This window comes from Lycorma delicatula, chromosome 8 (genome assembly GCF_047948215.1).
Source record: "Lycorma delicatula isolate Av1 chromosome 8, ASM4794821v1, whole genome shotgun sequence".
NCBI classification, from domain to species: Eukaryota; Metazoa; Arthropoda; class Insecta; order Hemiptera; family Fulgoridae; genus Lycorma; species Lycorma delicatula.
Window position 1 is genome coordinate 39,101,541 of NC_134462.1, and position 18,403 is coordinate 39,119,943.

General features: G+C 32.1%; 1 protein-coding gene across 1 annotated transcript in view; it reads left to right on the forward strand.

Annotated features, from left to right (window-relative positions):
* Dscam2 (Down syndrome cell adhesion molecule 2) overlaps window positions 1–18,403 on the forward strand; it is a 462,957-nt gene that overhangs the window by 264,072 nt on the left and 180,482 nt on the right. The window contains exon 4 of the mRNA XM_075372643.1: window positions 10,877–10,994. Within this exon, the coding sequence (XP_075228758.1) occupies window positions 10,877–10,994 (118 nt within the window). The remainder of the gene's footprint in view (window positions 1–10,876; window positions 10,995–18,403) is intronic.

An 18,403-nucleotide genomic window follows, 5' to 3' on the forward strand; every position in this document is an offset into this window, starting at 1 on the left:
TATACGTACTAGAGTCCTGTTACGTACATACAGTGTAGATCTTATTTGAAATCAAATGACCTTGATATTGAGCCACTTAGGTAGACTATAAGCCTCCCTGTTCTCCCTCAAACCCCTTCCCATTAAATTTCCCCTTAACTTCAATCTCTTTTACCCTCTCCCTATATACTATTTCTCTTTTTTCTCCCCTTTTTACATCAATCTTCCCTCAACCAAACCAATCCGATCCGGCCATATGTCTTACCCATACAATCATTTCACTAACCTAAACATACAATCAGCCCTCCCCTCGATAACATCTTTTCTAACTGATCCGATAGAGTTTCGTCTTTTCCTTCTCAACTGACCTCATTCAGTCTTAGAAGTTGTGATTCTAAGATAAACCACCATAAATCTTATTTACCACGTTTATTTATCTGCCTTAAGTGAAAAATAAACATATATAGTATATTAATCCACATAAAGAGGCGTATATGTTTTTTCTCATACACGCCTCCTTCTGCTCCTCAATCTACGTATAAATATACATTATAAATTGTGAAATTAATTTAAAACCTTTACGAAAATATTAAAATACTTTTAAAAAAGACTAACTTAATGGTTTGGAAAACTAATAAGCATTAAAAAAAAAAAATTCATAAAAAACTAAATTATTAATGAAATAAAAGTTGACAACTTTGAGTTATTTCTGATGCATGGCTTACACACACAACTTTATTTAAAATATTAATCATTTTATTTAAATATAATATTTTTTTTAAATTATTTTATTCAATGATTCTAACCAAAACGCGCGCGCATACCGTATTTAATCCGTGCAGGTGTGGTGGTACTAACGGCGACGACTGGCACTAACTAATCTAATGTAATTTCACAACTTAAATTCAACAAATTTCGATTGTACGGTCCGAAGACTGGTATAACCGCGTGTCTTAACGCACCAGGTACTGAGTCAACAGCGCGATCGAGTTCGAGATCCAGCCAAACCGAGTTACTTTTTTACACTTTAAATATTATTCATTTGTTTAATTCTACCACTCTTCTCTCTTTTTTTTCTGTTTAACCACCGGAATCACCGTACGATATTTCTTCAGAGGACGAATGAGGATGATATCTATGAATGTAAATAAAGTGTAGTCTTGTACAGTCTCAAGTCACCGCTCACCTGTGACGTCACAGTATAGCAGTCGTTTAGATCATTTTTTGGGGTGAAGGTATGATTTTGCAAAAAAAATTTTTGGGAGGAAATATTGTTATTTTTAATTGTTAAAAAAATGTGCTTAAGAAAAATATGACCTTAATTAGAGGAGATCTCAAGATACTGATAGTGATCTTGCTCTACAGCCTTACCTCCTTGACCTTTTAAGTTGAAACTTGAATGGCATCAATGTCCCGCAGATACAAGAAATATGACCAAGTTTGTCAAAATCGGTCCAATAATTCTTGAGGTGTAAGGTGATTCAGAATCCAACAACAAACACCACACGTACATACGAACATTAACATCCGGAAAAATTCCATCCGTTTTTTTGTTCCTCAGGTGTCAAAATGGCAAGATCCGGTGCAAACCGCAAATGCCAAAATTAGATCTATTACAATACTTTCCCTTCTAGAGCTATAGCGCTTTCTAGACGAGAAAGTAATACATTTCGATAATTTTACATTACATTCAATTATACTTTTTTTTTTGTCTTCAGTCATTTGACTGGTTTGATGCAGCTCTCCAAGATTCCCTATCTAATGCTAGTCGTTTCATTTCAGTATACCCTCTACATCCTACATCCCTAACAATTTGTTTTACATATTCCAAACGTGGTCTGCCTACACAATTTTTTTCCTTTTACCTGTCATTCCAATATTAAAGCGACTATTCCAGGATGCCTTAGTATGTGGCCTATAAGTCTGTCTCTTCTTTTAACTATAGTTTTCCAAATGCTTCTTTCTTCATCTACTTGTCGCAAATAGATGAATTATACATTAATTAAATAACAATTATTATTATATATTAATATATTATATTATTAATATAATGTATTAATAGTATTATATATTATTCATCTATTTGTCGCAAATAGATGAATTATACATTAATTAAATAGCAATTATTATTATACAGTAAACTAAATGTAACACTCAGAAAATCACAAATAAACTGAATTTCATACGTTACGTAAATTTAAATAATTCATTATTCGAAAAGTTACCTTATAAATTGTAAAATGTGTTTTTTTAATTTTATTTTCAAATAAATTTTTATTGGCCTTTTTCTGACAAGCCTAGATTAAGAACAGCAGCATATTATTTCTAAATTTGAAGCTTTTCCATTTAGTTTCTGTTGTGATTCCAGTAGAATTGCGAAATCTATAAGCTAGGTAATGTTTTTCCTACCTTGTCTGTCACTATAATGTCAGGCCTGTTATATTCCATTGACTTATCTATGAGAATTTTACGGTAATTTGGGTTTTCAAGCACAGATAAAGGAAAATACTAGTAGTACGGGTCGGAAGTATCTTCATGTCCCGAGCTATACGATGATACAGTAGTTTAACCACTTTGTTGAGACGATTTTTGTAGTCTCTCTTTGGGCCAAAATCTGACAACCACTACTTACATGTTCAAATTGATTCACCGATTTTGCCAAACAGACGATATAAGTCTGTGGCAACCATAGGATCTTTCATTACATGCTTCCTCTACCTGAGCGTGCTAATGACTCTAATGCCTTCAGTTTCAGCCAACAACCCTGCACCTTCCAGCCATCAAAAGGAAGCATCAAAGTCTATCTTCCATCTACAATCGCCCACAATGAATCTTTAGTGCTCTGTTCCCCACCATCCATCTTTTCATAAATCAAGGGTTGAAAAAAGATCCTCAATTTCCGTAATAGAAATAAGCAAAAATCACCTGTGTTACTCACGAATGCTCTTCAAAGTTCATAGTTGAGAATATATTGAAATATAGAACCAACGCAGCATACCTTCCATATCGTTTCAGACTTTCCTGAAATATGGAAAAAAAATATGTAGCTAAAAAACATAACCTATCCTCAAAAGAATCCTTGATATGAAAACCAAAACATCCCAAAACCTAACATGGGTTAGGTATTACTTCCGTGAGGAGTAAGCTAAGAATCCTCCTTTCGCTAAAGAAATTCCTGATATTCTGCTTTGAATATACCTTAAGGAAATCAACGATCCCTCTCCCATCTCTTAGTAAATGGTACCGCTCAACTTAACTCCTTAGATGATGCGCGCAAAACTTCGTAAACATCACGCGCGTTATGCGATTTAGCTCTTTGAAATACGTTTTTTACCACTTTACGAACCAAACATATACATTACAAGTGAAACTGTAAATTACAGCTTTAAATCGACTTTTGAAACCAGGTGTCAAAGCTTTACTGGCATTATAATTTTTTTTTCTTGAAAAAAAGAGAAAACCTTCCTAAGACACTGGGTGCGCGTGGTATCTCTGATCATTTGGTATTGCTACTTATTAAATCCTCTCTTTCACCCACATTTTCCGCGTGTTGGTTCCGCTTTTGCATTACTTTAGTACAATGCATCCTGCCTGTTATCTTAGAGCAACCCTCCTACCTCCTTTTCTTGTCACCTTCGTAGCCATCTTGGGTCTCAGTTCTTCCACTACCGCAGCGGTAGCGGTAATTGTAGGTGTAACCGCGGTAGCGGTTGCGGTAAGTACACCTACAATTACTTTTGAAGGAGGTCACTTACTTTTGAAGACCATATACAGATACATTTATTTAATTAATTCCAAATATGTATATTTAACGGTTAAAAAAGTATCTCTATAGATTTTTATATTTCTTTAAGCATGTTTATTGTAAAGTAGGAAAATCTTTTATAAAAACTTTCGTACCTTTGCTTATATGCTTCATTGTTTGATGTATTTTGGGCTTTGTAAATCAAAAATTAATAAAAAGCAGTATAAAAATGGAAACAAAAACTTTATTTCCGTTTTGACAGGATAAAAATAAATATGAACTCTTTTTATTAATCAATTAAAAAATAAATAAATAAAATATATTTTATTTATTTTAAAATAATATATATATTTTATATTCTATAATTTTATAGTATTTTTTTTATAAAAAAACAAATAAATAACAAAAGAAACTCTTTAAAATCGAATAAATTGCGAGAAAAATATGTATTTGAAAAAATGAAGAGAAAACAATAGATTTTTTTTTAATGATTTGTTTTGACTTCGACCTTTAAAGTATACCAATCTCTTGACATTATCTATTAAATATTTTTTTCTGTTTTATCATGAAAGACATAGTTCATTGGTACAGAAGTTTAATTAAGTAGCAGAATGTATTCAATTAATTAAGGGAACATATCAGAGCAATCAGAAGGGATGAAGTCTTCCAGCCGATAATTAAAGGGTGCAATTAAAAGCTTGACGCGAATTACTTCTTCACCATTCTCTCTCATTCGCTCTCTCTTTCCCCGTCTCATCCATTCCTCCTACTTATCCAATTTAAAGACCCTCCATTCGACATAAGGCCAGATATATCAACTGTCAATTGTTAAATTTACTTTTTTTATTTTCGTGAGAGATTTGACGGAATTGTTACAATATTGTAAATGTCAAGCCTTCTCGCACGTATTTTTCTTTAGGAATTTAATTTTTTAATTAACTTTTATTGAACTTAAATATTCTATTTGTAAAAACACAATAGTGTAGTTTAATATATTTCTAGACATTCATAATTCGTATTTACCTACTTTGTTTTGGATCATCAATTAATTAATTTCACTGTTTTCATTCAATTTTACATTCATTTATGTTTTGTATTATCGTTTTATAATCAGTACATTTATATGCCTTTATCCTTAGTCATTATTTCCTTTATCATCTACCCAACTATTTACTACGGAATAAATTATCAACGTTTGATTTGAAGAACTCTGACATAGTTCTTTTTTACAAAATTTTGCTAAATGTGTCTCAATTCTGTCTCATAATCATATTAAAATCTTTATAAACTAAAACATCATATCTTCGAAATTCATTTTTAATCTTGTATTACATTTCAAAAACTCATTCAGTGTCAATCAAACTATTAAGCGTTTCATTCCATACAAATATTGTATTTTAAAGAATTCTGCATAATTTCTAAATATAAATCTTTATATAAAGTTAAATTTCTTTACTGTATAAATTTCCTTTTTTCTAAGCTTCCGTTTTACATTTCCATTACTCCATTTGTAATTTATTATTTTATAGTTTAAGTGATAAAGTACTTGCATGGCAGACAAATCTACTTAATAATAATTAATTTAATATTAATTAATAATAATTGTTACAATACTTTGTTCCCCAATTTATTACTTTTATATTACATTTTATTTATTTCTAGATGCTATTTTTCAACTAGTAATAAAGATCTCATCTATTTTGTAAATAATAAAACAAATTTTTTCTTCATATTTTAGAATATCCGTAAAAATTTAATTTCTTTAGTTATAAAATTTTATTAAAAATTAGGGGCTATTCCCCTTGGTAACTACACAGCCAGCAGTTTTGTTACCATTTTATAATAAAAAACTAATGTTCGCTCATATTTCGATTCAGAGTTGAGAAAAAATTATGGGTGAGCCCTCATTATGGGTGAGGTGTGATTGGATTCTCCAAATGTTTTAAACCATTGTCTATCCCAGTAGATCAATTAGATTACGAATTATTACAAAATTCATGTTTTCAGGATTTTTCTTTTTAGGTTTTTCATTTTATAATGTAGGGAGAACAAATAAACGAAACAACAATTTTAATTTGATTTTTAATAAATATCAATTTTATGTGAAATAATTTTATGTAATTATTTATATAATGCGATCTCACTTCTTACTTTTTAAAGAATTAAAATTCTGTTTTTTCCTAAATAAATACGTTAGATTTAAATTAAGACACGTGAGATGTTAATATTAAAAAAAATTCTATGAAAAACCACAACATTTAAATCGATTTGTAAAATAAATTATTACATTTTTTGAAAGAGGTAATGTATTTATTTTATATCAAAAGAATAGGGGGGGGGGGAAATTCATGCGATTTCTAAAAATAAAATTCCCTACTCAGGAAAAATGGCTACGGTAATTTTGTGACTACTATCATACGAATGTGTCACTTCGTTTTATTTTTTAAATATCATAACCGTAACGATTGTAGAAGACCTAATTTAAATCACAAGGTACTCTTAAGAACGATGAAACTATTCTTAAGAATAACATGCATATCATGTAAAGCTTTCTAAGAGAATATAACGAGTGTAGTTACTTCCCAATAGCTTTGATTTTTGAATTGAAACAAAAGACCCGACGTCACGTCACGACGTACTTGGTATGGCGTGGTGTCAAAAAAGGCCATTAATAATAAAGGAAATCTCAAAAGAGCTGACCGGCGGGCCGATCTACCATGCCGGTATATAGCCGGTAGGTGGGAAGGCCTCTTAGAGTAATCAGACACTCCTCTGGGTGGCTTAATACCAACAAGTCGGATCAGCCTAGGGGAGTAGAGAGAAAAAAAACTTTTGATTTAAAACAAATATAAATATCTTGCATGTTAAAGTACATCAATGATAAACCTACTGAAACGGGTGTACAATAAACATCATTATTCTTAGAAAATATCTCTGACAGGACTGTACATGAATCGTTTTACATGAAACACTGGAATAGATACTGTAAAGTAATAAAATAATAGTACTCTTTTCTTTCTTAAAGTAATATATTTAAAAAGCGTCTCAACTTTATAGGAAAAATGTGTCAAAGATGACAAAAAAGTAAAATTTAAAAACCTATTTTTAAGCAGATTTTTTTTACAATTAATATTTTAATAATTTTTATTGCTTTCATATATAATTTTGACGGGTGTTCATTTTTTTTTTTTCAGTAAAGTTTTCTCGATCTCTTTCTCTAAAGATTTACTAGTCATTAATTTTCTTTTGTCAGTTAACCATAGAAGTCATTAGTAATATTTTAGATAAAGAAGAAAAAAGCTTCATAAAAAAAATAATAACACTTTAATATTCATATAGAAAGCCTTCCCATTTATATAAAGTGATTCACGAAGGATGAAGCAAACTTCCAAGACTGTTCTGCTGGTGAAAATGAAGAAGAAAGTTTATATAAACAGAGGTTCGGAAACATTTCGTTAGCGATTGTCGGTTGGCGAAATATTTTGCCCTAATTTCTACGCCTCCAGTAAAATTAATTGAGTCTGAAATTCTTGAGACCTAAGTAAAGGGCCAAATTTATTGATTTTATATGATAAATAACAAGGTAAAAATGAAATAGTATCTCCATTACTTGAAATAATATAAATGTAACAGCTTATATTACTGAAAATCTAAAATTGCACATGGATGAAAAGAAAATAAATAATTTTAAAGAAATAACAAATCTGGGAAAATATTCAAATGAATCGCAGCAAGGTAAAAATGAAATAGATACTCTATTACTTGAAATAATATAAATCTAACAGCTTATATTACTGAAAATCTAAAATTGCACATGGATGAAAAGAAAATAAATAATTTTAAAGAAATAACAAATCTGGGAAAATATTCAGATGAATAGCAGCAAGAGTCGATACAGATAGTTGTCAAGTACAGAGCACAACTAATTCACTCATCAAGTCATTTTGTATTCACTTGTTCATTTGCTGTATTTTTTAATTATTATATATATTTGGAAAAGAACAAGAAGACAAAACAATAGTCCCATCGTACAACTTCCATTAAGTCCTCTAAAAGTACAGAAATATTCAGTTTTTTTAATCTATTTATTTAACTAAGTATCATGAAATTAGAAATAAATATTTTTACATAAAAATTTGAAAAAAAAAGAATTCATAATTTTGATTTTCTTTTTCAACAAAAGGGAGCTATTTTATCATAAAATTAAAAATAGAGCTTAAAAAGATAAAATTAAACCAGAAAGTTTTTCACAAATGAATTTCATAACTTGACCAGCTTAACCAGAGAATTATGCAATTCATTAGTAGTTATTTACTTCATTATTATTATTTTTTTTATCCCCTTCTCCCCCAAACAGGATATCCAATTAAGTATAACTCAGTTGGGGAGAGTGTCGATTTACTCTAAGGAGGCGTCCCCCGCCCACCGGTAGTACGCCCGGCACGGCAGGTTAGCCTCCCCGGTCTCGGATCTTTACTTCTTTGTTTGCCTGCCTCAAATTCCCCGCCTCAGAGATGAGGTCTGGCTACTCCGCCCCCCACCCCCTCAGCAGGGAACCGGGTCTTGGTCTTTATGCCACGCCTCAAACCGGCGCCACCGACCCCACCGAGTGCCAGGGCACCCGCAGGGCCGACACCTACGGCCGGGACTCGGTCTTTCTTTTACCCAACTTCTCCCCAGGAGTTCCCTCCCTTTTCAGGAACCCGCATACCTCGGCATACGGGCCCTCCACGGAGGGACTGTCCTCCCATCCCTACTACATTCCCCGTCTTCTAGCTACTTCTTTCTTAGATCGGAGAACTTCACCCGCGAACCTTCTAAACCAATTCCAGTTTACATCACTGAACACCAGCCAGTTGATTAAAATATCCGGTGTTAGCCTGTTTGCAGAGATCTCACTTCTGTTGCGTGCCCATCTGGGACAAACAAAAATAGTATGTTCAGCGTTGTCTATCTCTTGGCAGTAATCACACTGCGGTGTAGCCCTTTTTCCAATTTTATATAAGTACTGACCAAAGGAGCCATGACCCGTCAATAATTGTGTAACATAGAAGTCTACGTTGCCCCTTCTTTTACCTTTCCAATCTCTTATGTTAGGGATTAGTCTTCTGGTCCAATCCCCCACGTTTGAGCAAGCCCATGCATTCTTCCACTCCTGATCTATTAAAACTGCAACCTCATCTCTTGACAGTCCCGTAAATCTTAATGTACGCCCTTTGACTTGTAGATCGATAGGGGGGACCCCAGTCAGTATACACAGTGCATCATATGAAACAGTCCTGTACCCTGCAGCAACCCGTAGCAAAGCAAGCCGATGAACGCTTCTTAGTTTCATTTTGTTCCTCTGGATGTTCATTGCGTCTCCCCATACCGGGGCCGCATATAGTATGGCAGACGTAGTGGCTGCAGTTATCAACCTCCTAATCTCCATCCTTGGTGCGCCGTGGTTATGAAAGTGACCCCTCAGAGCCTTGATAGTGGGGGTTACCCTCTTACTTATCATATGGACATGGTTCCCGAATTTTAGGCTTTTGTCCAGTATAACTCCAAGGTATTTTGCATTATTGACCTCTATAATTCGTTCTCCTCTAATGTCTAAGTTGATATTCCTTATCCGTCTTCTTCCAGAGAAAATGATACAGCTAGATTTCGTAGGGGATATCTGCAGCAAGTTCCTTTCTAGCCACTCATCTATTAAACTTAAAGCCCGATTGGCTTTTTCCACTATGTTCACGACATCCTTATCTTCAACTAAAACCGCTAAATCATCAGCATACCCTACCACGAATACCCCCTCCGGGTAGTTCAGTCTTAAAATCCCATCGTAAAAGATGTTCCAGAGGATGGGTCCAAGTACGGACCCCTGAGGGACACCTCCAAAAATTTGGAATGTAGACTTCCCCTCTAGCGTTTTCAATTCAATATATCTTTGATGAAGGTATTGATTGATTTGATTAATTAGGTAATCGCTAATGTTCATTCCTTTTAATGCTTCAATTATTGATGGCCATGGAACGGATCGGAATGCGTTTTTAATGTCTAACATTACCATTAAGGGGAGTTTCCTGGTCCTCCTCGATCCTCTTCTGCTTGTTAATGCCCAGTTCATGACTCTATTTATCGCATTTATCGTTGAATGTCCTTTCCTGAAGCCATATTGCTCTGGGTGTAGGCAGTCCCTCTCTTCGAGTTCTTCTCTCAGACTGGCTGCTATTAATCTTTACTTCATTATTACTTCATTATTGCCAACAATGTTCTGAAATGTTACAAATTTTTTTATTTCAGATATGTATGTTAAAAGACAGTTTGGAATTCATATGAATCTGTAGTTTAATATGTTTGTTCTATGTCACTGTTACTTGGATAGTTTTTCCTTTATAATTAAAAGTAATTGTTTTTTACATTAGTAAATAATATATCCTTTGTAGTTTATATAAAATTAGAGATTCAGTTTTAAAACATAAATGAAATATGGAAAACTGAAAAATGTTATGTGGTTCATTGTTTAAGAAAATACATGACATATATTTTGTAAAAAAAAAGAACACTACAACAGGATGTGTATAAGAAAAATCCAACCTTACAATTCATTTTAATACAGTATTTTTTTTTTTTTTTTTTAATTTTGTTTGATTCTTGAAGTGGATAATGTTAAAACATTACATGTGCAATTATAAAACAAGTTACATTGGATGTAAAATTTTATAATGTGCTGATTTTAATGTAGAAAAAGGAATTGAACTCAACAAGATATTATAATAAACTCATTTTTCTTAACCTAGTAAATCTGCCCATGTACAAAGATAGTACCTGTTCCAAATAAAAATACATTACGACCTTATTATCTAACCAACCGCCTACTCTCATCCTGCTAATATATGGAATTGAGAACTAATCACAAGTTCTCTTCTCCCTACTAAAAAAAAACATATATGATCATGATCACGGCTGGGTGGAATATTTAATGTTACTGCAGTAAGAATAGAATTAAATTTGATTTGATTTAAACAAAAATATTTTTTATATTGTTTAGATATTAGTTTATAAAGCTGTTTAATACTAGTAGCATAATTTCACATCAGCTCATTTGTTTTATTTCTAAGAATATCTGTAATTATTATTCAATAACCATATATTATTTTTATATTTCAGAACATCGTGGTATTGTTTCACCATCAATTATTGAACATACTGGTACAGTACAAGTGAATATGGATGAGGGTGCGGTTCTTGTATGTATTGCTCAGGGATGCCCTTCACCAGAATACAGGTTAGTATTTATTTCTTAACCATGAGTAATAAAAATCTTTTATTTATTGTTTTAAGTTTCTTTTTTTAGAAGTAGAAATTTAAAGTAACAAATAAAATACATTTTATAACAAATGATAAGATACTTTCAAGTACAGTATTTCATCCAGAGTGCTGAATTCTCCCCTAATTTTTTCTGTTTCATATGCTAATCATAATTTAAAAATTTAATCATCGTAATTGTATTTGGTTATGTCTTCCCTTTCATAAAATATAAAAACTTCTCTTAAGAGCCCTTCTGCTATTTTCTGAGATCTCAAAATTATAAAATATATTATTTAATAGAAAATTAAAATAAATAAGTAAGTAATTAGGTGTACCTTTGTAAATCAAAGAAAACCACCTTTTTCTACTTCTTATAATGTAATGAAATTTCATTTTTACGTTTTTTATTTTTTTATTTGATCAACTATAGAGTAACCATCTAATTACAGTTAATTGTGAAAGATGAATTTTATAGCATATGAAAAACATCAAGAATCAAGATCCACACCCAGAATCTTCTGAATGAAAGAGAGAAATCCTAACACTACCCTCTTTTATTACATATAAATCTCCTTGTTAATTCAAATTTTTTCTACCAATTTTTATCAGTGAAAAATAAAAATTTAATAAAATACTTCATGCACATAGTTTTATTTTATTATTTTAAATTAATTTTATAAGATATGCATATAAATGCAAAATTTTGTCTGTTTGCTTACAACTGTTTGGTCATCCATTTGCAACAGCATTATGCAAAAACCAACTTTCTAATTTTCAGGATATATTCATGTTATCCCAGGGAAGGTTTTAAGCCGTAAATTGATGCCACAGTTCCTTTGAGGATTAAGATATTAAAGTTATTCATTAAAGAAACAAAAATTAATCCTTTAACTTCATTATACTTATGTCACCAACACAACAGAAATATAATGAAGTAAAATGACTAATTTTTTTCTTAAATGAATATCCTCAACTTAGATGGATATTAATTATAATCCAGAAGAATCAAATACTGAACCTCACCTCATCACACAAGCAGAACTGAGCGACCTAATTCATGACTTATATTTGTCGAAACAACATGCAGAACTTCTAGGTCCACATCTTAAAGATTGGAATTTATTAATCAAGGATTCTATAATTTCAGTATATAGAAATCAAAATGAAAATTTACTGAAATACTTCAGAAGAGATGGTTTAATTTGTTCCTGCCATGATATTAAGGGATTAATGTCTGAACTGGACTGTGAAAATGTTATTCATAATCAGTGGTTATAGACTCATCAAAAGAAAGCTTAAAGGCTGTGTTATTGCACAACTCAAATAAGTTTTCTTCTACACCAGTAGCACATGTTGTAGTAATCAAATAAGCATATGAAAGTATATCAAAAGTTATAAAAGCTATTAAGTATGATGAACACTCATGGCGAATCACTGCTGACCTGAAAGCGATAGGGTTTCGTCTCGGTCTCCAAAATGGTTTACAAAATATATGTGTTTCTTATGTTTGTGCGATAGTCGGGCTACAGATAAACACTACACAGTTAACGACTGGCCAAAAAGAAATTCAGTTTACCCCGGGAAAGGAAAATGTTGTCAATGATCTCCTTTTCTAAGCAGATCATACTATTTTACCATTCCTGCACATAAAACTAGGCCTAATTTTGTAAAAATATTAGATGGAGATGGCTTTAAATATTTACCTGAGGTTTTTTCAGAATTAAGTGAAGCCAAATTAAAAGAGCGAATATTCATCGAACCACAATTAAGAAAATTAATTCATGAAAATATATTTCACAGCAAACTGAATCCCAAAGAACTAGCAGCATGGAAGTCATTTAAATATGTAGTTACTGTTTTTCTCGTAAACAGGAAGGTTGAAACTATGATCAACTTATAAATGAATTCTTAGTGACATACAAAATTTAGGCCGCAGAATGTCATAGAGAATTAATTTTTTATATTCTTATTTGCCTCCTCTATGAATCATGAGACCTTGCCGTTGGTGAGGGGGCTTGAGTGCTCAGGGATACAGAGTAGCTGGACCGAAGGTGCAACCATATCGGAGAGGTATCTGTTGAGAGCCAGACTAAGGAATGATTCCTGAAAGAGGGCAGCAGCTCTTTCAGTAGTTGTTAGGGGCGTGAGTCAGGACGACTTAAACGGCCGTATCAACATCACTCAGTCCTCTGAGTACTGCGCAGCTGAAAGCAATGGAAAACTACAGCTGCTTTTTTTCCAAGAAAATGTGGCTCTCTGCATTTTCACATAGCAATAATGGAGGCGCCTTCCTTGGTAAAATATTCCGGAGGTAAAATAGTCCCCCGTTCGGATCTCCGGGTGGGGACTACTAAGGAAGGGGTCACCAGAAAATTAAAAAATAACATTCTACGAGTCGGAGCGTGGAATGTTAGAAGCTTGAAAAAGGTTGGTAGGCTAGAAAATTTAAAAAGGGAAATGGGTAGGACAAATGTGGATATAGTAGGAATTAGTGAGGTTCGGTGGGAAGAAGAAGGCGACTTTTGGTCAGGTGATTTTAGAGTAATTAACTCAGCGTCAAATAATGGGCAGGCAGGAGTAGGTTTCGTGATGAACAAGAAGATAGGGAGGAGAGTGGAGTATTTCAAAACGCATAGCGATAGAATCATTGTAATAAGGATAAAATCAAAACCTAAACCGACAACGATTGTTAACGTCTATATGCCTACAAGCACCCATGATGATGATGAGGTAGAGTGTGTATACGAAGAGATTGATGAAGCAATTAAACACGTAAAAGGAGATGAAAATTTAATAATAGTTGGAGATTGGAATGCAAGCATTGGAAAAGGCAAGGAAGGAAATATAGTGGGTGAATACGTGCTGGGCAAAAGGAATGAAAGAGGGGACCGACTTATAGAATTTTGCACGAAGTATAATTTAGTAATTGCCAACACCCAATTTAAAAATCATAATAGAAGAATATACACTTGGAAAAAGCCAGGCGATACTGGAAGGTATCAGATAGATTATATCATGGTTAAGCAAAGATTTAGAAATCAACTCGTTGACTGCAAAACTTACCCTGGAGCAGACATTGATAGCGACCATAATTTGGTGATAATGAAATGTAGATTGGGGTTTAAAAACCTGAAGAAAAGGTGTCAGATGAATCGGTGGAATTTAGAGAAGCTTGAGGAAGAGGAGGTAAAGAAGATTTTTGAGGAGGACATCGCAAGAGGTCTGAGTAAAAAAGATAAGGTAGAAAATGTAGAAGAAGAATGGGAAAATGTTAAAAAGGAAATTCTTAAATCAGCAGAAGCAAACTTAGGCGGAATAAAGAGAACCGGTAGAAAACCTTGGGTTTCAGACGATATATTGCAGCTGATGGATGAACGTAGAAAATATAAGAATGCTAGTGATGAAGAAAGTAAAAGGAACTATCGGAAATTAAGAAATGCTATAAACAGGAAGTGCAAACTGGTGAAAGAAGAGTGGATTAAAGAAAAGTGTTCAGAAGTGGAAAGAGAAATGAACATTGGTAAAATAGATGGAGCATACAGGAAAGTTAAGGAAAATTTTGGGGTACATAAATTAAAATCTAATAATGTGTTAAACAAAGATGGTACACCAATATATAATACGAAAGGTAAAGTCGATAGATGGGTGGAATATATTGAAGAGTTATATGGAGGAAATGAATTAGAAAATGGTGTTATAGAGGAAGAAGAGGAAGTTGAAGAGGATGAAATGGGAGAAGCAATACTGAGATCTGAATTTAAGAGAGCATTAAAAGATTTAAATGGCAGAAAGGCTCCTGGAATAGACGGAATACCTGTAGAATTACTGCGCAGTGCAGGTGAGGAAGCGATTGATAGATTATACAAACTGGTGTGTAATATTTATGAAAATGGGGAATTTCCATCAGACTTCAAAAAAAGTGTTATAGTTATGATACCAAAGAAAGCAGGGGCAGATAAATGTGAAGAATACAGAACAATTAGTTTAATTAGTCATGCATCAAAAATCTTAACTAGAATTTTATACAGAAGAATTGAGAGGAGAGTGGAAGAAGTGTTAGGAGAAGACCAATTTGGTTTCAGGAAAAGTATAGGGACAAGGGAAGCAATTTTAGGCCTCAGATTAATAGTAGAAGGAAGATTAAAGAAAAACAAACCAACATACTTGGCGTTTATAGACCTAGAAAAGGCTTTTGATAACGTAGACTGGAATAAAATGTTCAGTATTTTAAAAAAATTAGGGTTCAAATACAGAGATAGAAGAACAATTGCTAACATGTACAGGAACCAAACAGCAACAATAACAATTGAAGAACATAAGAAAGAAGCCCTAATAAGAAAGGGAGTCCGACAAGGATGTTCCCTATCTCCGTTACTTTTTAATCTTTACATGGAACTAGCAGTTAATGATGTTAAAGAACAATTTAGATTCGGAGTAACAGTACAAGGTGAAAAGATAAAGATGCTACGATTTGCTGATGATATAGTAATTCTAGCCGAGAGTAAAAAGGATTTAGAAGAAACAATGAACGGCATAGATGAAGTCCTACGCAAGAACTATCGCATGAAAATAAACAAGAACAAAACAAAAGTAATGAAATGTAGTAGAAATAACAAAGATGGACCGCTGAATGTGAAAATAGGAGGAGAAAAGATTATGGAGGTAGAAGAATTTTGTTATTTGGGAAGTAAAATTACTAAAGATGGACGAAGCAGGAGCGATATAAAATGCCGAATAGCACAAGCTAAACGAGCCTTCAGTAAGAAATATAATTTGTTTACATCAAAAATTAATTTAAATGTCAGGAAAAGATTTTTGAAAGTGTATGTTTGGAGTGTCGCTTTATATGGAAGTGAAACTTGGACAATCGGAGTATCTGAGAAGAAAAGATTAGAAGCTTTTGAAATGTGGTGCTATAGGAGAATGTTAAAAATCAGATGGGTGGATAAAGTGACAAATGAAGAGGTATTGCGGCAAATAGATGAAGAAAGAAGCATTTGGAAAAATATAGTTAAAAGAAGAGACAGACTTATAGGCCACATACTAAGGCATCCTGGAATAGTCACTTTAATATTGGAAGGACAGGTAGAAGGAAAAAATTGTGTAGGCAGGCCACATTTGGAGTATGTAAAACAAATTGTTGGGGATGTAGGATGTAGAGGGTATACTGAAATGAAACGACTAGCACTAGATAGGGAATCTTGGAGAGCTGCATCAAACCAGTCAAATGACTGAAGACAAAAAAAAAAAAAAATTCTTATTTGGACTTTTTCCCTTTAACTTGTATGACATCAGCAATGAACAAAGAGAAAGGTTCCACGAAGATATATTGCAAATGGAAGAACGTTATCAAGGAAGATGAAATGAAACTATGATGAGTGACTACTGTTGGATAATATAAAGAGAAGACTTCACTGAACACAAGAGGAAAATAAGAAAAAAATAATTAAGATAAACGTAAATGTCTGCAAAATAAAGGTAAAAATTTTAATTGTAATTATTTTTTTTTTTTTGTATTCTGTTAAGAAGATTCTCAATGTTTTAGACGGTCATACCTAAAAATCTAGGGGCGAGGAACAAAAACTGATTTTATTTTAAGATTCAGCATAAAAAATATATTCTAATTCACCTACTATGTTTCAAATTATTATTTTTTTTATTTTTGTTGACTTGTGTAATTATTACCAACTATAGATCAAATACTTTATACGTGTAAGGTATCTATCTATTCATTAAAATACAAATAATTTTTAACGGTTTTAAGTTGAATTTTTATGATTCTCAAATTTGGTCGTAAAATTATAAATAAAATTCTGTTTTTATTTTTAACCAAAGCGTACAAGAATAAAATTTAAAATTCATGATCTTGGTTTGAATATTTAATATTTATTACAGATTCATAAAAGCAGTACGACGTATTAGATTAATGTATAACCATTAGTCTGAATGGATTTTTTTTTTTTTTAATACCGGTAACCATATCTAAAATCAATTTTAGTATAAATATTAACTTTATTCTATTTATAACAGTATCAGCTATATAATTTTAAGTTTTTCCGTCTTTTAAAAGCAAAAAAAAAATGCTTTTTACAAAAACAAAACTGCTATATGAATTTAAAAAACCAAATTATGATTTTTATAACTATTGATAACATTATTATAAAACGCATTACGATATAATGCTGTTTAATGTAATTTATTTATTAAATCCGGAGTCTGTAGACTGACATCCAGTTACATTTTTACCTTTTCCATAATGAATAATGAACGTTTCATAGTGTATAATTTGAAATACAAGCTCGTAATAAGTTAAAAAAAGCAAATTATATTCATTACCCTTTCCTCTTATTTTAAACGAGTTTTCTTCCTTTATAGTATAAAATAAAGGATTAAAGTTTTATATTACAAACGAATTTACGGAAAATAAATAATACTTTTACTTCTACAAATAATAGTAATTATTTTATTATTATTAATTCTAAATATAAAAAAGCGTTGCATGCTCTTATTTAATGCAAGAGGATATGAAAAATTACATTTTATAAAAGCAAGAGTTTGAAAAGAACATGAAAAATGGAATCTCGCGATAGAAAATGTAACAGTCTAGTGGTACAAAGAAGAAGAGATTGTGAGGGTATGGTTAGGGGTTGGCACCAGGAAATTGTGCCCAAACAACCCCCGGAAGTCTACACCGCCTCAATGGAGCACTTCTGAAGTCTCCGGAACTCATAATCCATGGGTAAAGCACTTGGTTCTTACAGGAAACCGTCTCTTTTCAGTTAAAGTAAACAGGAATATTCACGGTGAGTGTCAATTAACTTGCTATAATAAATCACAGTAGTAATAATAATAATTTAGACTGAAATAAATCATTTTAATGATGAAATTTTATCATGTATAATTATATGAGAAAAATCAATATTTTGTGGGATTTAACAAACAATTTATAATTTTATAAAATAAATTTTCTTTTTTAATGTAATTAAAAACTTTAAAAGTTAATCAATTTTGTACTAAACATATTTATCTGTATTTCTAATGTAATTAAAATACTAATTTTTCTCGAAATTGAACATTCAAAGAAAGTTTTATACTAGTAGCCCTTTGCTGCTCCACTGCGTTATTATTACAAAGCAATATTATATATATTTTTTTTTAAATCGGCTAAAAACCTAATGGACCCGTGCTGATTCACAGCGCTATTATTACAAAGTAATGTTACACATGTATTTAATAAAAAGTCGGTAAAAAAAACACATCTCATCCCCAAACCCTCTTATTTTTTTTTATTTTCTTTCCTACCTCAGGTAAAATCTCTGCTCAAAACTTATTTACAGTCCCTCCAGACGTTATACTGGACAGATCGGGCTGATTTCTTTTCATTCT